The 23861-nt window shown below is 37.5% G+C and overlaps 1 protein-coding gene across 1 annotated transcript in view; it reads left to right on the forward strand.

Annotated features, from left to right (window-relative positions):
• The first annotated feature begins 13235 nt into the window (after positions 1-13235).
• TUSC3 (tumor suppressor candidate 3) overlaps positions 13236-23861 on the forward strand; it is a 148285-nt gene continuing 137659 nt past the window's right edge. The window contains exon 1 of the mRNA XM_050895753.1: positions 13236-13361. Coding sequence (XP_050751710.1) covers positions 13236-13361 — 126 coding nt within the window. The remainder of the gene's footprint in view (positions 13362-23861) is intronic.

Genomic DNA, 23861 nt, shown 5'->3' on the forward strand with positions numbered 1-23861 from the left:
GTCAAGAAATGAACAGTTAGTTGTTTGTTTAAAAATTACATCTAAGTCCTTGCTTATATAGCAAAAGGTTATTGCAACACTATTCTGCAGTGCTATATTTTTGCTGATTAATTTGTTTCACAGTGTATGGTGATACACTCATCTGCTGACATAAGATTCATTGCCCGTCTTTTAATTAAATTGTTAAAGAATGATGGAGGATACTAGATTGTGAGAATACTGATTGTATTTTACTAATTTCAGTCCACTTCTAAAACTTTAGATGTAAAAGCTGATTTGAAGCCTATGAACATTTAAAGCATAATGTCTTTTTTGGGTTTTAATCCCAACACACCTTTTCTGTACAGTTAGCATTTTCTTTTTATACTCTGTTCAGATGTTAAATATCTATGCAAATCATATACTAATTTATATATAGGCAGAAATAAAGAATATAGTTATTTTGGTACCAGACATATGTTCTCAGGCATAATTGTTTCATTCAAGTAATTTTATCTATTGATATCAATTAAACAATCATCACAGTGTAAATGGTAAATATGGAACACATTACTTTTGTCTGCACTAACTTTTACCATGAATGGAGATCTCAAGAACTTAAGGATATTGATTCTGTAGGACTGGTGATCACACCCAAATCACGGCAAGTCTTTCTATCTTATCACTCTCTACAACTACCTGAAAGAAGGTTGTAGAGAGGTGGGTGTCGGTCTCTTCTCTCAAGTAGCAAATGATAGGACGAGAGGAAATGGCCTCAAGTTGCACCAGAGGAGGTTTAGATTGGATTTTAGGAAAAATTTCTTCACTGAAAGGGTTGTCAAGCACTGGAACAGGCTGCCCAGGGAAGTGGTTGAGTCACCATCCCTGGAGGCATTTAAAAGACATGTAGACGTGGTGCTTAGGGACATGGTTTAGTGGTGGACTTGGCAGTGTTAGGTTTATGGTTGTACTTGATGATTTTAAGGGTCTTTTCCAACCTAAATGATTCTATGATTCTTTGATTGACTGAGTTTTGGAAGGAACATGTTCATGAAGGAACAGAAGTTGTTCCTTCCTGCAGTTCTATTTGTTCTTGCTCATCTGAATAAAATCTATCACAGATTCTGTCCTCCAGATTCCACCTATACCACAGTACATATAAACTTCAATTGCTTGGCAAGAAACTTGTAAGCAGTACTTAGTGAACAAACATATCTAAGAAGTTTTGTAGACTGAGGCAAATTTTAGGAAATTATGACTACAATCTGAGTGAAACAAAACAAGTCTGACAACTCTTGCTTAATCAACCATTTTTACATATTTCTGATTATGTTTGTGTCAAGAATAGTTTTTTTGACATAATATTTCAGACAGTTTTTACAAATAAAATCAAGCAAGTAATTTTACTTTCCACAAATGTCCTTGAGCTGAAAGACATAATTTCAGCTTCTTTACTGTTGACTTTTTCTTAAAAAGCTGCAGATTTTTCCAGTGTTTGAAGGTTAAGAGCTTTGAAAAGAAAACTTAAAATATCCATTAATGAAACAAAACAAAACTCAAGGTAACCCATTGTATTAAAATATCACACAGATTATAAACGCAAACAGTACTTTTATAAACATGCTTTCAATTATCTGAAAGAGGCCACTGAATTTAATTTGGTCACTCCTGAAACAAGCTGTAACTTTGGACTACAATATATCTGTAAGAATGGCATTCAGTCTTGATTTCAAGTGATAGAGAATATCTAGAGAAGCCTTTCAAACAGCACACTGCTAATATTGTTGACATTTTGCACCTTACTTTGTCTGAATGAATCTAACTTCAGTTTCTAATCACTGATTCTTGTTACTGTCTTTTTCATATATGCTAAAGAGCTATTGTCAGATGTCTTTCCTCTACACATATACCTGTTGACTGTAATCGTGTTATGCTGTACTCTTCTTTAGAATTAAATAGTTTGAACTTCCTCAGTCTTTACTGTAAGATAACCTAGAGCTCACACTAATCTCATGAATAATTAGCTTTTATACATTATTCTGGTTTTAACTACATTTCATGAAGTGTAGGTACTATATGTAGATTTAATGTTCCTGTTTTGGTCTCACTAGTTGCTATAGAAAAGCAGTAATACTTTCCTAATTCAATTGTATATCTCTTTGCTTATTCATGGAAGAATTGCGTTAGAGAACCACCACATGGCTACTGCATGGCAATGAGAGGTCGCATTATATGAGTTACTAACATATCACTTAGGTCACATGTAATTGCTGTTTTTCTATCCTGTAACTGTTCTCTAAATTTGTTCTTACGTTTTGGCTTTCATTTACTGTTATTAGAATGTGGTACTCAAGTTTAATAAATTAATGTAAATGATATTTTTTTAACAATGCAAGAAGATGCAGAATGAAGCTTCAAAAGGACAAGGATTTCCTCCCATGTTGTGAAGCTGATTCTATTAGTGGCAGCAGCTGTAATGAAGCTCACAAAACTAAGAACCTAGTAAATATCACATCTGGCAGACTTTGCTTAATCATGCAAGCATTTGAACTCTGCTTTGGCAATGGTCTTACCATAACAGCATCAGGTATTGGGTCACAGCACCACAGATTAACAGCTGAATCATTATGTAGGATTACCATTTTCTATAGAGGTCAGAGAGTATATTAAAGTTGAATGGGGAGAGGGTGAGGTGAGAGGTTGTCTTTACCAGCTAACTGTGAGAGAGATGATGTATGACTGGCAATAGCGGTTCTTGAAGCTCTCAGTATACTCAGCTTATGGAGGCATGTTAGTCCTTATGTTAGGGAGGGTAGTACTGATTAATCTTATGAGGTTTGCAAGATGCAGGCTGGCAGTTCTTACTGTACTATCATTTTTATTCTTTAAGATATCATCCCAACCCATACTAGGGAAACAGAAGGACGTAGTGAAAAAGTTGTCCATCAGTCCCATGTCTTCACAGACTAGCAGGGGAAGCAGTGTGAAGGGAAATTCTTCTCACTGCCCACTAGGTTTCTGATACTGTATTCCCTCTCTTCCCTCTGATACAGCCATATAGGTAAGCTTTAAAATACATGTAAATGAAATGTTAAAAATTGATTTATGTGTCGGGGAGAAGACTGCCTTGTAATAGCTTGAAACACTTGTTCAGTGGAGAAAACCTCTTTTTCTTAGTGTGAGTATTACATAGCTTGCAGCATTCAAAGAATGCTGAAATGATTTCAGAATGATAAAAATGACATGCTGCTGGGAGACATTCATAACCTGTAAGCTGAGCTGCCATCCCAAGAGTATCCCAACTTCCCTACTAATCTTCCCATTTGGAGAATCTCTTCTGAAGACTTTCAAGATGGTGACTAAGGCCTGTCTCCAGTAGAATTAATGAGTTTTTTAGGAAATAAATAGGTATCAGCAAAAATCTCTCCCATATTAAATACAAAGTAGGAGACATACCAGTAGTTTGAAATATGTGATCTTTCAGGAACATTAGTATTAAAGTAATAATAGTTAGAAGCCTAGGAAATTCAGTGTCATTTTCCATCCATAGTAAGTTAGAATTGCTTTCTGTGAGGAATAAATATCCATAGGGACGCAAAAGAAGTCATTAAGAAAATTATAATATTTTACTCTGATTATTATAGGTCATTAAAATGTTTCCATTACCTTCGCTTAATATCAGATGTTTAAAATTATCCTCATATGCTTGATGAATATTATAATTTACATATTTATGTTGTTGCTTACTTTATTAAGTAAAATATTTAAGATAGTTAAACTTACAAAATCCTTTTGCCCTGAAAATGTCATATGCAAAAATCTTCAATGCACGTGTCTATTTTTGTTATGCTGGAGAGATACACTTTCTCTAAGTTACTGTGTTTTGGTTTTGTCTTGCTAGAACCAGTTGATTTTTCTAGATCATAGGGAGAGCTATTGAAAGCTGGAACTTACTGTTTTAACTAAACTTACTGTTTTGGTTAAAACAATAAACAGCACAGAGGAGTTTCTTACAGAGCAGAATCCTGCTTCCTCTTTGAAGAACTTTGGGGTTTTTTTCTAAGATCTTAAAGAGGTTCATACATTGCTTATCCATCCATGCTTTAGCCATCTCTCACAAACTGAGTCTAGGGCCCTTTATCATATTTTCATTCATTGCACACTCTCTAGAGGAAATTGGACCTTTTATACTCACACAAAAAAGTCTGAAAGTGATAAGTACTAAGAAGGGGCAATTAAAATTTTGTGCGCTATCAGCGTTCACCTAAGAGTATGCTTAGGTGAATGCACGTTAATTCTCTCTTAATATCATTCCTTAAGAGATTATTTATTACTGAAATGTTGCTATTGCAGCTGACTAACTCTGTAACAGCTTATTTAAAGAGACTAAACACTTACTTTTAGTTTCATCTGATATTCTTGTCACCTTTACCGTTTAAAAATTGTTTTGACTATCCACAATAAACTAAACAATACTCAGTAGTCCTTAAATTATATTCTTTTGACTAATCAAGCATTAATTTGTTCTTCCATGAAAAGTACACAGTCTGAACTGGTGTTTAACAGAAATATTTAGTATCTTCAAGTAAAACAGCATTTTAATACTCTATTACAATTATTATTGGAACAGATAAAACATTATTCTGAGCAATAAAAAGATTCATTATTGATGCGGAATTGATGTACGTTTGTCTTAACTTTCCTAGAGACGAAATAACTAGCATTCTCAAAGGCGTCATTTTTATTTAAACCTTTCCACAGGGAGACATGTAAAAGAGATTGTATTTGGAATAACCACCTGTGCTGCTTGACTTGGGATTTTTTCATACTCCTCTCTTTTCATTTGTTAATGAAATATTCATACCTAAGACTAGTAAGTATTTTACATGCCCTTAATTTTTATGATCTAAATTAGCATCCACCATGACAGTTATCAAGACAATGATTGAAATGGAAACTATAATTTTTCAATACTACAAATTTTTAGAAGTTCTGTGCACTTTGTCCCTCAGTTTATTCCTGTCTTCCTCATAGGTCCTATATCAACTATATATTTACCATTGTATCTCCAGAAATCAAAAGCCAGACTTTCTGTGGCAATAGGTGCCTCCTATTCTAGGCAACCATTAGGAAATGCAAGCTTCAGTGGTCTCAGGGAAGTAACTGTAGTGACTGTACTTCAAAATGCAGACCACTTTCCATTCATTCACTCAAAGTATTAAATGTATCAGTTATATTTCCATGAATGGTGTTCAATTGTCCCAACTTCTACCAACCAACAGTTTGATGTCTACTCTGAAATAAGCTGCCCATACTGCCAACGAAAATAAGTGCTCTCAAAGAGTGATTCATCTGATCCCCCCAAAAAGTTATCTAAATAGCTGGTATCTTCGATTAGTTTAGAAAAATTTAACTCAAAGAGAATTAGGTGACACGAATCCACCCCACATCCCTGGCAGGGATCACTTTGACATTCATGTCATGCCTGTTGGTGTTCAAGAAGCATTTGGACAATGCTTTTAGATACATGGTTTAACTTTTAGGTTGCCCCATGTGGAGTCAGGAGTTGGACTTGATGATCCTCATGGGTCGCTTCCAACTCAGGATATTCTATGATTCATATCAAACATTCACTTCAGTCTTCATTCTGGAGTGACGTATTAAATTGCATGAGCAATTTCACATCCTTTTTTATAATCAAATGCCAAACTTTGAGCTTTCATACAAAATACCACAGCTGTTGACAGGGAAATGGGTTATGGTGACACTCTTTTAAGAATTACAGGTGACCATCGGCATAGTTTTTAAGTTTTATTTTGTTACTATTTGCCAACAATGGAAAATTTCAAAAAGCTTTTTAGCCCAGATGTTCATGAGCAAGAACTCGACAATTAATCCACAAATCAAGTATATAGCTTCACCGTCCTTCTAACCTATTTAAGCTATTGAATATGCAAACTTCTTAAAGACAAAATAAAATGTAAATTTTAAATTAATTGGAAAATTGTATGAATTTGCAGTTATTACAGAGTAGTTAAAACTGTATTCATTATTTGCAAATGATTTTGCTGTTCATTGGGGAACTGAAACATTTTTTCTAAATTTTTTGGTTTTCACTTTCCTAACTCAAGTTTTTCACAATCCAATATTGGTGATGTATGTTTGTAATTTTTCTTCAAGGTTAAAAAAATTTCTATGATATTACAGATGATACACCACTGCTTAGAGATAAAGTAACTTTTAGAATAAGATTAGCCAAAATCATGTTAAACAACCAAACCAAAACAAGGTTTGTAACAAACTAAGAAACCAATCTAAATCCGAACCCACTCAAAGTACAACTATGAAAACAAAGATCCAATTATACATTTATTCATAATAATAAATTCCTTTCCTAATTTAGTTTTTAAGTACACATATGCACAGAGAAAGAGAGACGCACACTGCATTGATACTTTCTCAATAGATAAAAGCTCTGTCTGCTCACAAATTTTTACTGCATGTACTAACTTACCAGCACTACCTGTTATTTACCTGCCTGTCACATTTTTTCCAGCCTTCTCCATTTCTTTATAAAATGTTTCTTTTGGAGTCTCAAGAGATACTTGCACAGTGTTTCTTAGTGCCTGATAGTTTGAACTATCCCAGGAAGTCCAAACGTCATCCCTGTTGCTTATACCCCCATCTCCCTATCCTACAGCTGTACTGTAACAGCCTGAGAGTTGTTAACAAGGGTCAGGATCCCTAACCATAGCTACTTGTGTTTTATCAATATAGGTACAAAATTGGAAAAATCAGTGATGCAATCTGAGCTTTGGTCCTGCTTTCAAATATAAGAACACTCATTGCTGATATAGACTTATATACATCTACATATATATTTATATCTTTAAATATAATATGTACTAAGAAAATTCTTGGTTATGCTTAGATTGCTGTTTTAGTTTTCCTGAATATATGGATTATTCTATTTTGTATGTGAGTCTGTTTATCCAAGATAACATGCAATGCATTCATCGTAATAATATGAAATTAATTTATGAACAAAGGAAAAGGAAAGTTTGCAAACCAAAAGAAATTTAAATGTATGGTGTGTTGGTGTAGATGTAAATTATTTTGTTGTTCAATTCCATACAGTAATGTTTTGTATAATATTTCTTGGAATCTTAGTTGAAGTCAGTGAAATAGGATAATGATAGAAAAATTTACATCATTTGAATTGCATACATAAATAAGAAGTTTACTAAAATTAGATGTAATGAAAAATACCGAAGTGAAGACTGTATGAGGTTTTGTAGTCAATCTGGTTTCATAGCACTTATCTTTTATATAAGGGGTATAAAGCATGCTAATAAAATTTATGTGCAACAGCGAACACAGTGTGCTTTGTTGCAAGTACTATAGCTGTATTCCCGAGGAAAGGATCGGTGCCTTGTTCAGGAAGAAAAGATTATGAAAGAATTGTTAGTGTGGTTTCAATTCAAGAAGGCATTTTCAGTATTACCAGCCTGGCCCGCTGTTGCCTTTCTTTTGTTTAGGAAAACAAACAAAAAGACCCAAAGCAACCCCCCTCCCCCAGGAAAAAAAAAAAAAAAAGGAGGAATGTAATAGTTCACTCCGTAAACTGGTAAGCTTGGATGGCTGACAGGTAGCTAGGTAGTTTTATCTTCTTTACTCAGAGTAAACAAAGTCCAGAACAGGAATCGGCAACTGCTACACTACTGCCAACCATACACCATGAGCAGATTTCTTCTAACGGCATGCATGAGGATCTGTGCAATGCCAAAACCCAAGAGCCTCAGTATCTTGAAAAGCACGTCGTGAGAGGTAATAGTCCTATTAATGACAGCAATTGATTAATGGCAACTTGCCTCTGCGAGGCAGCATCTCCCAGCAACTCTTAAGTTTTGTTTTGCATGCTTCATCTTTAATAGGAGAAAGAAAAAATATAACTCAGTACACCACCCTTCAGACCTGACTTGGATGTGATGTGGCTCATTGGTTAGAGAGAGATCAATGGGGCATGAATGAAAAAGAGCTCTCTGAAGGCTGACGGCTGAAAGCCAGAAGAGATTATATCATTCCATTTGACTGTAGGAGTAAATCCATCTTTCAACATCAACGTTTGCAACTTCTGACCTGTGACTGTTAAATGACCATATAAAAGTAGTAAAAGATTGTCCTTAAGAAAGTGTGTTTGTCCAGAAGTTTGTAATCTTTTGTCTTGGAAGTAGCCCTTGCTACTGTCTTTGACACTTTGTCTGTATCGTAACCTACACACCACACTCATCTCCTAAAGAACAAGATTGTACTAACATGGATCACTTTCCAAGCCTATTACCTCTACAAATTTCAGATATAGGAATTAGAACAGAAGTCTGAATGTCTTGCAGAAAGTTCTGACACATTATTGATTTTGATCCCAAATCACAATGAAACTCACCTTTTTTTCATATCCTTGAAATTTTAATTAAGAAACATCAAAATATTTTAGCATCATTAGTTTTAAGGAAACACATAAGCATTCCCAGAGCTAAGATGTTTCATCGTAGCTTAATAAAATGACCAAACTGCTTCGTTTCAGGTCAGCTCAATATTAAATTGTACTTAACAAATGCAATTCCTTTTTCCATGAAGCTGTAGCATGTAAGCCTCATGTGACATTTCTCTCATTGGGCCAGACTGCTATCGTAACTAAACGTTCCAGTGACGGGCTTGACAAAAACAAAAACCACACTGCTGAATGGGTGTGTAGTTTTAGAAGATATAATGCTGTACTCCTGCAGAAAATGTTGGGGGTTTGTGGACATTTTTTCCAATTAAAAAAAAAAGGTCCAACAAAAATATCCTAAATAAAACTAATGGTGACTCAAAGAAGTAGCAGATGATACCTGACAACCAGAGCAGCAACTTTTTTTTTAATACAGCTGGATATGGCTGCCTAACTCGTATAACTCTTCTGTCAGGACTTGATTGGCTGTAACAAAGGTCAGGTTTAAATTTAAGGGGATTACTTAAAATGAAAAAAATGGTGGCTTGAGTTCCACTTATAAACATTTGGATAATTATATTAAACTTTCTGGTTCTGTGAGAGTTGATTTTCCTCACTCATGAATACAAATTAAATAGCATGCAAAGAATATTCTTATTACAAGGGAAAAAAAAGCTAACGAAGTATGTACGCAAGATAAGAATAACTAATTCTTAAAGTGTTACTAAAACACTTTTAAACAGTTCACATTTTTTTTTCTTTTGGGGAACTGTTAGGCTACTGTTTTCCCCTCATGCAATAATCTTCACTCACGCTTTAAAGGTTTTTAAGTGTTTCTGAATTGCAAGGTCTGATTTGAGCTATCTGATCTGTTGGTTTGTCATGTTCCTGTTAGCTGCTCCTCATTTCATTCTCCCTAGCCAAGCTTCACTGCACTCCTTGTCTCCAGAGCCACACATTGGGCAGCTGCTTGCTCCCCTACCTGTTTTCGTTTGCTATTGTTTTAGGCCTCACTCCATTGCCTGCTCCTGCACTCATCCCGTCTCTGCTATCTGAGCCTCACACTGCTTTTTTTGCTCTGATAACCACTCTAGCCAACTCCCACAGCTTTGCTCACTGGTTATTGTATCACCTCTTAGGAGGACTCATGTAATATGGAGCTGGAGTCTTCCAGCTCACAGGAGGCTTTTAAACACTCTTGTTTAACACATCTTGCAGGAAAGTTTAAGTTCACAAGAAATGCATAGGTCACTTTTTTCCTCTCTTAAACCTTAAGAAGACTTTTACCCAAAATGTACCGCCCTTGTTGTCTCAGGGTCTTGCATTTGCATCCCAGTACCAAAAAATGTTGTGTTTTCTAAGGTCAGGACACTCATCCCAGGCACATTTACACAGTTATTTGGGCCAGATATGTGCACACTATTACAAATACAAACTCTCTTTATAATTTTATGACAGAACTAACTCAACAGAGCTAACTCTCAAGAACAGTAACACAACAAATGTAAACCAATCAGATTTCATGTAATCTTTCCCATTAATCTCCCCTTCTCCAGCACCACACTTCTTTTCCAGGCTTATACTCCTTCCTCTGTCATTCCTTGAGGAAAGAAGGAAGGGATGTTTTCCTTTCACTTTAGGCCTTTCTTACCAGGTTCATATTCATACATGTCATGATACAGCAGCTATGCCTGTATATAGTGTCTATGGGGCTAGTTCCATTAGCATAGACTCCAAATAGCCTCAGAGTACAAAATACGTAGGAAAACACTTTACAGCTGCATGTTCACTGGGTCACTTGTTGTACAGTACATCCCAGTTATTGCATCAGCTGTGTCAAGTCTTCTTTATCCAGTGAGCTAGAAAAAACCAGTCAGGCTATGAAAGTTCTGATTTATATGAAACTTTGGTTAGAAATCTGAGCAGAAAAGAAGTAAAGCTGTCCATGTTGCTGTTTCCCGCTTGGGGTCAGGACTTTAGGTGCCTGAAAATGGAGATTTTTGATTCAAAATAAATGTAAGGATTTTGACAGAGTTGCATTTTTTCAAAGAAATTTCTTAGTCTTTTCAGGGAACAAAGAGCTCCCAGTGGTTTTCACATTCTCAGTATTTTAATGTTCTTTTCATACAGTGAAAACGTGAAAGGTCCATGGTTTATTAGGCTCAGGAGGAGACCAACAGGTTTCCAAACAAGGTTCCAGTGAAATCACCTTCTGGATTTAGCAAGAGTGGCTTGAGATTTTTTAATGAAATGTTATTTTTTTAACACACTAATTAAGATATGCCTCTCTCATTCCAGTGCAAAGTTTCTATTGAATTCTTAGCTCCTAAATGAAGAGAATGAAAAAAGGTCTTTTTTAAAACACACAGTTCTCATCAATAGGTATATCCTGTCTCTATAGAGCAGAGGTCTGTGTTAGAAATCTCTGTAATCCACTATAACAATGGCTATTTTAATGTTATTCTTTTTCTAATCACTTACTATCTTTGTCCTCATTTTTGGGGGGGAGCAGGGAGGCAGATACCATGGGTGGCCTGCCAATACTATGTTCATACTATGTTCGCTAGGTCACTTAGCTTATTATATGGTTAATTACAGAAATTACTTAGAAGTGGGTAGCATAGTACAGGGTATCGATAGTGGGAACACTGAGACACTTTTTGTCACAGTCATGTTGAAGCATTTGTACTAATAGAAATAATATAAGAGAGACTATCTTGGAAGTGTAGGCTTCTCAAGCATATGGCTCTGTCTTGCTTCCCAGTAAGTTGCTCCTGCTGTTCCTTTTTAGCCGCACCCTAGAAGGCGGGTGTTAGAATATTTCTAAGTGAATGTTTTAGAACAGATAAGGGTTTTCAAGGTGATAAAAAGGCAAGTTCAATTAAAAACCATATTCTTAGCTGAAAAAACACTCCACCTTTATGAGGTTAATGGAGACTCAGAGATTAATGGCAGCACAAGGGTTTCCATAACTGAAATAGGAGCTCTCTCTCCTTAGTTCACAAAAAAAAGACAGAAAAGATGAGGTGTAGTGACTACTCCATCTCTTTCTTACCCAGCTCATATTGGGGGATAGGTCTACATGCTCCAGAAGACACTGGATCTCCAAAACCCTGGAACACATACGGCAAAACCAAAGCTTCTCATCTCTAATCTTGACTTCACTCATCCATGTGACCCTCTTCCTGTGTCCTGTCTTCTCTTCCATTTCCTTCTGTTTTCAGTCTTTTTTTTGAACTCGTTCCTTCCCCATTTGCAAATGGCGAGCAGCTAGTCACTGAACAGCGTAAATTTGGGGTAACAGATCTGGAGTGACAGGATCTGTGATTTCTCTTTAAAAAAAAAAAAGTTCGCATATGGACATCACCTTTTTTGAAGACTTATGGCAGCCCTGGTGTCTGAACTCAAAGTCTATAGTCAAGGGCTGTTGGGCCAACCTTCCTAAATACTTGAGAAGCAGGGTCCAGATTGCATACCATTTTATGATTATTATTGTCTGATGACAGTCAGAATCTGATGGATGTGGGTAACATGGTCTGAACCCTCTTGAACTTAGACACTTAGATCAATCTTAAGTGTCTCGTAGCTTGTTTGAATATGATCTACTATTCCTGTGGCTATACGTAACTTGTGAAAGGCACGTTGCAAATATAACCGAAGGGAACACAATGGCCTATTTAATGTTTTAAAAGCTCAGTGCTAAGATGTCAGCAGTATCATCAAATTAGCATCTGATATTATCATCAAAATACCATCTAAAAATTCTGTGCCCAAAATAAACAGATACTTTTGAATACTCTCTCAGTACCTCAGCTTTCTATTTTATTATGGTGTTTTGATTATAAAATTCATACAATTTTTAAGTGATATAGCAGAATCTCTGAAGAAATGAATAGTTCTGTCTTCTGAGTCTTCAGCACAGATGTGTGTAAATAACTAATGCAGCATAAGGTGAGTACTTGGAATTCTAGGACAAAAAGAAAAAAATTAAGTACACGCTCATTAATTTAACATTGCCTAGCCTGTGCACTGCAGTACTTTCATGGAAAAAAATATGCAATCACTGGTTTGAAGACTCTACCATGAACGAGAGTATCAAATTAAAGCTGCATGGCTAACACTCTGGGAATTAAATTCAAATTAATTGTATCAGTGTATTACATTATTTCTGCAAAGGTGGCTTTCTGTGTGTATAGTGAAATCTGAAAAGTGTATGCATGCAAATGCGTAGAAAAGAAGGGTCTTTAGTTTTCTTTTTTTTTGCAGTCTTGATTCACAATTGCACTTTGTGCTTCAGGTAGCTGTGGCAGGGAATTTGGAGCAGCAGGTAAAGCTGCTGACCCCAACCCCAGGTGGGCAGAAATAACCCCCCAGCCCACTGGGGACCACCACCACCACTACTTCTGGGGCCACAGCCTTGGTACGATGTACTGCCCCTGATAAAGCTGACAGCAGGTCGCCATCAAGGATCATCTGCGTGAAGGGCTGAGCATGCGCCAGCCGCCCAGCACCAAAGCCCAGCTCCGCCACGGCCCCGGCACAAGGCCCGCCGCCGCGCTTCCGGCACCGCCGCCGAAATGGCGTCGAAGCGCCTCAGCCGGCACGCGGCGAGGCGAGCGGCAGAAGAACTACATTTCCCAAGAGCCGCCGCGCCCCGGGGCGATGCGATTGGCCGGAGCCCGAGCCCAATCAGCGGGGAGGAGGTGGGCAGCGGTGCCGCAGGTGCTCGCCGGCGGAGGCTAAGCGGCCGGGCGGCGGGGGGAACATGGCGCTGGGTACCGGGGCACCGCGGCGGCTGCTGCACCTGCCGGCCGGGAGCTGCCTCCTCCTCCTGCTGCTGCTGCTCCTCCTCCTCTGCGGCCAGCTCGGGGGAGGACAGAAAAAGAAGGAGGTAGAAACGTTCGCTTCTTTCGCCATCGTGCCCGGCTGAGGGGCTGGCGCTGCCCTGCCGCGTTGCCTCCCCCTCGTCAGCGCCCGCGGGCGCCGGCGGCGTCCCCCTCCGCCCGGCGCTCTTCGCCCTGCCTGCCCCGCGCTCCTCCCGCCGCCGGCGAGGGCCGCCCGCCTCCTGCCCCGCCGGCTCCTCTCCTTCCCCAGCCCTGAGGGGGGCGCCTGCGGGGCGGAGGGCGCCGGGCAGCCGCTGGCCCCGCCCCGCGGAAGATGGCCGGCTGCTGGCGGTGTCTCCAGGGCAGCCGGGAGCCGGGGCCGCGGTGCCCGCGGCGGCAGGGCGCAGCGCCGGGTTCGCGGTCCGCAGCGTGATGTCCCAGCCCAGGCAGGTGCCATCCGTTGTCGTGGGCCTTTAACTCCCTGGTTTTGAGCAAATAAAGGCAAGGGCCGCGGTCCTGTGCTCGGCTGCGCTCCGCGGTGGGCCTCGGGTGCCTCAGCATCCAGCCGAGGGCGAGGAGTGCTGACCTACGGCGAGCCATCAGGAGAATGAATTAAACCCCGTGTTCGTGATGCCAACTAACAGAAATGCCCAGAGTTAATACATAACACTGCAGCCATGGCAGCTGGTGTGTGCGTGTGCTGGTGTAGGTGCTGATAGTCTCTTCAAGGTGTCTTCTGGGTAAGAGAGGCATGGAGGAAGGCGCAGTTTTAGTTCTGTTTCAGTAGCAACAGTCTATCTTCAGCAACTTTTGTATTTAAATAGGGAAATGTGCAAAAATGTGTAGTGTTAATATTTGTTTTTTTCAGTTTTCAGTGCTACTAGAGCTTACTACACTTCTCTCCTTAGCTTGCCCTTGATTTCAGGCCCAGTGCTAGGCCAACTGGTAGAGTCTCTTTACAGTTTCTCTATAACTTCATTTAGGGGATGAGATAACAAAAATAAAATTCTACAGTTTGGTAAAAAGTTATTTTTTTAACATCTGTTTTCTGTTGTGAAGTGTTGCCAGAGGACTTGTGCTTTGTGGTGGAGTAGGAGAGGGAAAGAACAATTTTGCTAACAGAGCCTCTCTTTGAACTATCTGCTCAGACAAAGAGAAGGATGGTTGAAAATTTGTTTGTTTTCTTTTTCTTCAAAGAACTATGTAGGTTACTAGGGCTTATAGGCCAAAGAAGTAAAATGAGGGGGAGGTGCTGATGTCTCCCCTATGGTGTCCAGTGACAGGACTCGAGGGAATGGCTTAAAGCTGCCTCAGGGGAAGTTCGGATTGGATATTAGGAAAAAGTTCTTCACTGAGAGGGTGGTCAACCACGGGAACAAGCTCCCCAGGGAAGTGGTCATGGCCCCAAGCCCGTCGGTGTTCAAGAAGCGTTTTGGCAACGCTCTTAGGTATATGATTTAACTTTTAGATTGTCCTGTTTGGAGTCAGGACTTGGACTTGATGATCGTCGTGGGTCCCTTCCAACTCAGGATATTCTATGATTCTAAAAGGCCAAAGTTAGTATATAAAATCCTTATTTAAGTATCTAAATAGTGGTCTGACTTTGTGGTTTTACCAAGTTAAGTAATAATCTGATCATTGAGATAAATCCCTTGGGTATCAATGTAAAAAATAAACATCTTCACTCTAGGTATTCTCTTTTTTCCCCTCTTTCTGGAAGTAATGTGGTGCTTTTCTGCTGCTATAATTAGCTTCTTTTCAAAACTTTACCTTACTAGGTTTTTTTAATAAAATGTGTTTAATGTTTGACACTCTTGATTCTCTCTTGCTGTGATGTGCTGGCATCGCAACTTTTGTTGACACTTTCATGCGGAGTGCCAGCTGTGCCACCAAGATAGCTGAAATAATCTTTATTTCTTTTTAAATTGAATACTTTCCTAGCAAGTAAATAATGGCAAATTAAAATGGACATCTACAATTACTTTCTATAAAGTTTCCCAGCCATACTGCAGAGGTGGTACATAACAGGATTTTTTGCCTAGCCATTTGGTACTACAGTTCAAGCTAGTATTTCTCCTCTGTAAAGCTTGTTATTCAATTTTTTCCTTTTTAACTGATTTAATTGATTAACTAACACTTCTCAGTCTTCTGCACCTTTTTACCTCCATTTTTCATTCCTGTTTAATATTTTTCTGTTAATGCAATGAACTAAATACTGTTCATACAGATGAAACACTGGCTTTACGTAGACATACTGTATCTACAACTGCATCTTTGCAGAAACTAGTGCAACATTGTAAGTGCTTGCTTCACTTTAAATGCAAGCTTAAAGGAAAGTGTAACTTAGTGGTTTTCAGGGTTTTATAGGTTGTACGTGTATTATGAATATTGCTTGGTATGTGTTTGTGTTGTATATGTTACAGCTAAAGTCTGGCTCCTTTTCTTGCCGTACTAACCTCATGTTGAAAGCTGTAGTAGTTTGCCTAATATATATAGGGGGGAAAACATCTGTATGTGAAAGATGAAGCTTGAAATTTCTTACAGTAAGCAGTTTGGAAATAACATTTTAAAACTGTTCTGAGGAAAATTATATGAATTGGAAGAGCACAGGATCTTGTGCTATGGGAGGTTCCTGTTCACAATACTGTCCAGAAGCATGGTGGTAAAAGGCAAAGATGATGGAGGTTAAATGTGTAAAGTGAACCTAAGTTGTTCTGTACAAAGACTGATAAGATTGCCATAGCTTTTATGGAAGTTGGAAAAATGGTTGAACATACAGTGTTGTGATTCAACAGTGAATTGATTCAAAGTGAACTCTGCAAGAGGGAAGTTAATGTAGTAGGGTTGAAATATATATCTCATGAGATAAAAAGAAGTCATATCTCAGTTTCGTCTTTCCTGCTTGCTTTGTGTGTGTCTTTCTTGGAGTGGTTGTCTAGAAAGAGAGCTTCAGGACTAGAGAAAGGAAACTTCTTTCCCAGTCAACTTTTTTGAAAACCTTCAGTACTTGAGAAGTACTTGAAAATAAGAAGAACTTGAGATATTGGAATTGGAACTTAAGCAAGGAAATCCTTGGTGAAGACAATGATTTTTTTTAATTTTTTTAAAATTTTTTTTATTTTAAAGCGTTGACTATATAGAAAAGTATGCATGAAGTCTGAATGATTAAAGGTGTCTGGATCAGTTGTATGAGCCTGGAAGATGGAAATAATGACTTGCAGAAAGGAGAGGACCAAGTTAAGGTATTAGATGTTTTTGAAGGACTTATTACTAGCAGAGAAAGATGAATAGGGAAACTAGAGAACATTGGTGTAACTTTCTGTGTTGATTGTGAAATACTATGTTATAGCTGTATTTAGAGTGGAAAATATGTAAGTTCTTAAATTACTAAAATACATTGTCCTATACAGTAAAATATTCTTAATGATAACTAAAGAAACTTTCTCCTGTGGCAAATTACTGAAAAGTGCTGAGGTCCATCTTAAATTTGATTAAATTTCTAAAAATTCAAAGAACTGTTAGAGAATGGGTTTGAATTAGCTGATAATTAGTCATCTGGTGTCATGGAAGCTATTTCTAGAATGGCCGCATGAATATATAAACATACAAACATTCCTATTGCTTCTCTTTAATTCTGCTGTTCACTTTTCTGTATTGTGGACACTCATGACAGTCTTCACCACTGAGGAGGTAACTAGAAAACATTGGACTGTCTTAAAATGACCACAGATAAAATGTAATAATTTGGAAATTAGTTGAAGAGCAACACCATAACTTTCTCCCATGCCTCACACTTAAGAGCTAACTAGATTTGAAAAGACTGCTTTTATGATTTTAATTCTGGTGCTGAGCAGTACCTTTAAATAAAGTGAAGTAAAAAAAAAGTTCCTGGTTATGGAAATAGCAGCAAGTAACTGGAGAAGGACAGTTCTCTTGGAAACTATATTCATAATGGGAGAAAATAATAATTGGCCATTTCCAAAGCGTCTGAGATAATATATTTATTATTAACATACATGCATTTTCTGTAAGGCATATTCCCAATCCTTTTGATGCTTTCTATATATCTTATACAAATTCTAAGTAGGTAAAGCTATTAAAAATTGAAAGGAATCAGAATGGGAATATTACACTTTGCAATATACCACTTGGGTTTTTATTATAAATCGCTTCGCATGGGCAATTTATATTTATATAGATAAAAAAGATTTTTTTTGACTGAAACATGTAGAAGGAGAACGTTGGTTTTGCAATATAAAAAGCATTTCTCATAAACCACGACAAGGGTAAAGTTTATTTTTGAGCTTTTTGGGTTTAACCCCAACCGGCAACTAAGCACCAAGCAGCCGCTCGCTCCCTCCCTCCCCACCCAGTGGGATGGGGGAGAGAATCAGGAAAAAAAACCTCGTGGGTTGAGATAAAGACAGTTTAATAGGACAGAAAGGAATGAAAAACAATGATAATAATAATATGACAATAGTAATACTAAAAGAATTAAACTATACAAAGCAAGTGGTGCACAATGCAATTGCTCACCACTCGTTGACCGATGCCCAGTTAGTTCCCGAGCCGCCATCCGCCCCTCCCAGCCAACTCCCCCAGTTTATATACTGGGCATGATGTCATATGGTATGGAATATCCCTTTGGCCAGTTTGGGTCAGCTGTCCTGGCTGTGTCCCCTCCCAGCTTCTTGTGCCCCTCCAGCCTTCTTGCTGGCTGGGCATGAGAAGCTGAAAAATCCTTGACTTAGCTAAACACTACTTAGCAACAACTAAAAACATCAGTGTGTTATCAACATTCTTTTCCTACTAAATCCAAAACACAGCACTATACCAGCTACTAGGAAGAAAATTAACTCTGTCCTAGCTGAAACCAGGACAAGGTGGATGATTCAGAAGCTTAGTTAAACCACTGATGTGCAATTGAAGTAGCTATTTTTCTCTGCCTAAGTTTGTCATCACTGCTAAATCTGACACAGGGAAGCCATCTGTGTAGACCAACGTATCAGCTTCGTTCAGTTGGAAGTATCTTGTTGAGCTTAAATCTACTCGAAAAGATGCTGATGACGTATAACAAAGTTGTAGTAATCTTACTCTTCCGTAAGGTAAGCTTCTGTTATGTCTTAGCTTGCCCTGAATATTTTTGAAGTATTTCAAGACTGGTATCTCTATCACTATTCCTTACCTTTTCCTCCCTGTGTCTCTCACCCTTTCCCCAACTGGGTGTAGAAATTATGGCAATTGTGAGAAACTGTAGAAGGTAGGGATGGAAGGACAGTCTAATTGATCCTTTAACCCAAAGCTCAGCCATGCTTTTATTCATCCTGACAAACGGCTATCTGATGTGCCCTTAGAATCCTTTAGTGGTGGTGACTCTACAACTTCCTTAGGTAACCTATTACTGTGTCTTATTGTTAAAAGGATTTTTTCCCCAAAGATCTAACCTAGATTTCTGTGTGTTCAATCCCCACATTTTTAAGCCTGTTCTTTCTTGCCCTCATCATGACCATAAAGAACAAATTATTCTTTGATGCATAGTCTTCTCCATTTAGACAGGGACTAAAGGTAGCATTTGACAGTTTTTCCAGGGTTGTTTTTTTTTTTTCTTCTAAATAGAAGAAACTGTATTTTCTTTAAGGTTTTGAGTATTAAATGTGATAATTTTCCTGAGAGAATCTTCAGTCCTGAACATACTTTCCTCTGTTTTACGTGAAATTAACTGGGATAGATTGGCAGGATCCTCTTGTTTCTGCACCATGTGTTCTTGTTTTCCTTTGGGTTTACATATTAAGCCCATCTTGTTTATTCAAGGTTATTAATGATTATTACCATGTTCCTTCCCTTGCAGCCAGAATGATACCTTCTGCTTTAAAATTCCTTTCCTAGTCTAATTTGTGGTGGTGTTTCACCATAAATGTAGCAATTCTCACCCTTTCAGAGCTAGGGCCCACAAAATGTGCTGCAAAGCATGCTGCCATTGGTCTCTGTTGCTCCAAAATGGAAAGGGCACTACTTAGTTTCTTCCTCTGTCTCCTGATGCTGTTTTTGATGATCTGTAGCATTCTTTCCTTCTGATCAATGTTCTGCCCACGTATTTAATTTAAAGAAAATTAAGAGAAACGTGGTAGAGTGAGTGGAGAAAAAGAAAAGAAGAAAAAAGATGTATGATGAATGAGGAGTGTTCAGCATAGATTCAATGGCACGTGTAGAGTAAGAGCCATTCTTCATCTCTTAGGATCTCTGATACTATTTCAACAAAATAGTGATAATTAAAACTTAATTTTCTTCTCTTTATCTCTTGAAATTCTGCTTAACATTAAACTTGAATATAAAGCCTTTTTGGTCTTCTAATCATTAAAATTTTGGTTTTGGTCTCCAGACTGTGGAGCTCTGCATGCTTTTGCTTTTTTAAATAGCGTGCAGGAAAATGTTTGGCAGTTATATCAAGTATAGCCTCCTCTTTAAAAACTTTATTAAAAATTGAGATGTGGCAAAGGTTGAATCTGTGAAGGGAAACTCAGTCCTGACTATATATTCGGCTTCAAGCCATTTTAAAGATGTATTTTAAGTGGAGGGTTTATATCCCTTTGTGTAATTTGCCATTTAATCTATTGTTGCAGTAGAGAGAGAAGAGTTTTTTTCAATCAAAGCTTAAAGCTTTAAAATAACTGTCCTGGGTTTGAAGTGAAATGACAGCGATAAGTCATGCCTGAAAATGTAGAATTCTTTAAATGCAATTCTAAATGTTTTTCTCTACTCTGTCCTAAAAAGAATGGGGAAGAAGTGTTTGCAAGAATTCTTTATTTTCTGCTGATTTTTACAAGCCGCAAAAACCTCTATATCCCTTCCTCTTCTATTCCTAATTAACTAAAGTTTTGGAGAAGCTTGACAAAATTAACTAGAAGTTCTTATTTTAACAAGTCTATATAGAAAACCTTGATGTCTTCAGTGATTGCATACAGTAAGTGAAATAAAGGATGCTTACAGCAGCCTGATAGCATTCTGTAATTGGATTACTGAAACTTTTCTGTCCCAGATGTCTCCATTTGGCATCCTTGCTGTCATAAGACAGATCAGTGGCATAATTGATCTTTTCCCCTGTTCTGTTCTATAACCGTTTATACAGCACATCCTGTGCAACCACATGGAAAATACAGATTGTATCTGCTTGAGTTCTAAGTGCTCTGGAAAAATCAGTCAGTACAATTAGAGTGGGAAAGCATTGGGTTTTTTTGTTATTGTTTTGGATCTTCAGATTTATTCTCTTCATTTTTAAAAGTGTTTTGAAGGTCACATTTTATTGGCTAAGATAACGATCAGAACTAAAAAAGGAACTTTACCTGCTATTTCTTTTAGGCATCTTCCTCTTGCTCTAATAAATCTGAAAGCAGGCATAATAAAAAAGTATTGTTATCTTTTCATCTAATGCTATGAGATATTATATATATATATATAACCATATCTTCTTTAATGTTTGGTGCGTATAGCAAATGTAATAACCATTCTTTTTTTTGTTAGAACTTTCAATAATGAGGGATTGCCATGAAATAAATTGACAGATATTTTATAGTGATCCTCAAAGCTGCATATCAGATAGAGAAACTCATATTTTTATATGCTATTATCACAAGTCCTTCACATTCTAAGAAAGATAAGCAAATTGGTACTTGCATTGAATGGATTGCTTCTCTTACGATGGAATTAAAAAAAATTGGCAATATTTTGGTGGCAGAAAATAATTCCAGAAATTTGAGATGGAAAAGATTTGCACCCTTGCCAGTACAGGCTTCTTTATGACAATACTCTTGTTCATGATTGCTAAAGTGGTGGCAGGACTTTTATCATTTCTCTGGGGAGACCGTTCTCCCACCTAATAGGATTTACTGTTAGGATTTTATTTTCTTCTGATGATTGTATCTGGTAATACCATTTTGGAATACCCCAAGTTCTTCATCTTCCTCTTAAGCACTCGCAGTCCTTAGCTTAATTATCCCATTACATTACTTTTTCTTGTTCTTTTCTTCTGAATCTAAAGCAACTTATTTTTGAATTTCAGATGTACTAGTTGTTAAGCTTAGCAGAGTTTGGCTGTGTGGCATAAAACATTTGTATATCAAGTTCATAACATAAGTGGTAATTACAGTTGTGCAGTCCCTTTGTGGAATGACATTTTGAGCTCACAGAGTTGCTCAAGATTATAGGCTATAGCATCTGCTGCTTGAAGGATAAAAACTATTTTCTGTTCTGCTTTTAGTTTGGCTTTTTAATAATTTCATATTAATATTACTGTCTGCTCTACTATTACAAAATTAGTATGTTCAGTTACTTTCCTTATCCAGTTGCCTTAGATAGGCCAACTATGACAGGGTCTAGTACTGAATCTTGCATATTTACATTTCTGTTTAACTTTTCTAGATTTTGATGTGTATGTGTTCATGTCTGAGCCATGTAAATGTCTCTTTAAGGGAGATTTTTGAGCTTGTAGAGCAAAAGTGTAGGTAATATAGTAAGAAATCCTACTTAAAGTATAAGGTTCATTCCTGGGTTTTATTTTATAACTTCTACTAAACATTTTTGTAAACTTGATTGTTTTATGAAGTCCTTTGATACTTAACCTGTTTTTCATGACTCATGAAAATAACTGACAGTTGTTCAGCTAATTAATTAGCTAATTCCCTTAATACTGCATATTATCAGGTCCTGCTGACTACACATTCAAGCTTTTTCACGTATTTTGTTTCTTAGATCTTGTCAGTGGCAGAGGTGCATTCTGAATATAAAGTTAAGCCTTTAACTCAAAACTGCGCTGTCCTCCAAGAGTCTCTTTGGTTAGGGTGATGAATCGTTATATTTATATTGCAGTGTTTTTTCTGCACTATGCTGAAGAATATGGTTATTTTAACAGTAAAGTATGGGAGGTATTGTTTTGGTTGGTGCTGCTTAAACTTTTCTTGGTAATTGTAGCTGCTTTATCTTTGTTTACTTCAGTGGTTCAAATTATTACTTAAAACATTTTGTTCTTTTTCCTTCTGTTAGTTATCATCAACTCCATGTGACACTCCTCTACTTTTGGAGTAAACTAAAATGAAATCTAAATTGCATTTAATCCGTAATTGCTAAATTCAGTGGGGTACTGATACTAAAAATACGAAACTTAAAATTATTTTTATTTTTAATCCTATTATTTTAATGTGAATCTTCATGTTTCTGTAAAAGACATAACTAGAGACTCAGATTCTGCAAGGGAGATTAATGTGGAGGATGATAAAACTGAGCAGACAGGATGCTTTGAAATACAGTTCATTTCTCTACTCTGTTTTTTCAAGGTTATCTAACAGTATAAAGAAGGTATTTGAATACAAGTAGAAATCTGTTTTGACTGACAGACGTAATACTTTTCTGGATACCCTAGAAGTTGCCGGGCTAGAGCTACAGACGGTGAAGGAATAAATTAGCTATACCAGCATATGTTTAGGTGTTTGTCCAAAGAGGAATTCAAGCTACAATTAGGTGAGGCAATCATAGAGCAACTTAGTAACGGAAGGAGTAGGGCACCTCATCATAGGTTGCAGTACCAGCACTCTGCATAGTTGGTGATCCTGAACTAGGGAATAAGAAATGCAAAAGGATGTTTCTGAAATCTTGTCCTTCTCTAGAGTTTGGATGCTAAAGTCAGAACTGTAAGGTTGTGCTGTCCGCTCTGTGCTGTCCAGAATTTGGTATAATTTCCTAAAGTAGAAGATGTCCTGGTAAAGTATTGCGCAGACTTCAGCTACAGGAGGAGGAGATAGTGGTGATGACTGTATACTAATTCTTCAACAAGGACTATGTACCTGGTCCTTAAAAATGATAACAATAAAAAAGCAAAATAAGAATGTAATCACTCGATTAGAATATTGCTTTCTTTTTTTTCTTTCTCTACATGGTAATGTATTTATGACTGAGGTGGTATATACTCTGGTTTCTGTTCAGATCATGTAAGGTGGTGCAAGCATGCCTATTGATTGTGGTTTACAGGATATGGTTTGAGGGATTTCTCCTGAGACGTGGGACCTGAATACTTCCATGTTGATGAAGATCATATTGAATTCACTTCTCCTTACTTGGTCAAACACTCTAAAATTTAGAAGAGTGCACAAATGCACACAGCAATAAATGGGTTTTGTTTTCAAGCATGCTTTTAAAGTAAATCCTCAGTGATGCCTTTTACTGAGATGTTTTTGGGTATCAATTAGGTATTTTCAGATTGTACTTAAGATCAGATGCCTAGGGGAATTGATATGCTTGCTACCTACTTTATCAATCTGTTTAGTGGGGCCACAACTTGATCTCACTGCAAAGTCTGGCATGTTTAAGTATAGGGCATGTTCAGAGGCCTGGAGAGCATTGAGAATTCTTCCTCCTCCTTTACTGCTGTGTCTGAGTATTTTTTTACGTGTAGGCTATGCAACTTGGTAGTTGGATATGAAATAGAATTACTACAAGTTGCAGATGCCTGTGGTTAATGAACTTCATTACCTTCTATCCACGGATCTAGCCAGTGAAAAACAAGTTAGCTAAACATGCAA

The sequence above is a fragment of the Gymnogyps californianus genome, chromosome 4 (genome assembly GCF_018139145.2).
Source record: "Gymnogyps californianus isolate 813 chromosome 4, ASM1813914v2, whole genome shotgun sequence".
NCBI lineage: Eukaryota > Metazoa > Chordata > Aves > Accipitriformes > Cathartidae > Gymnogyps > Gymnogyps californianus.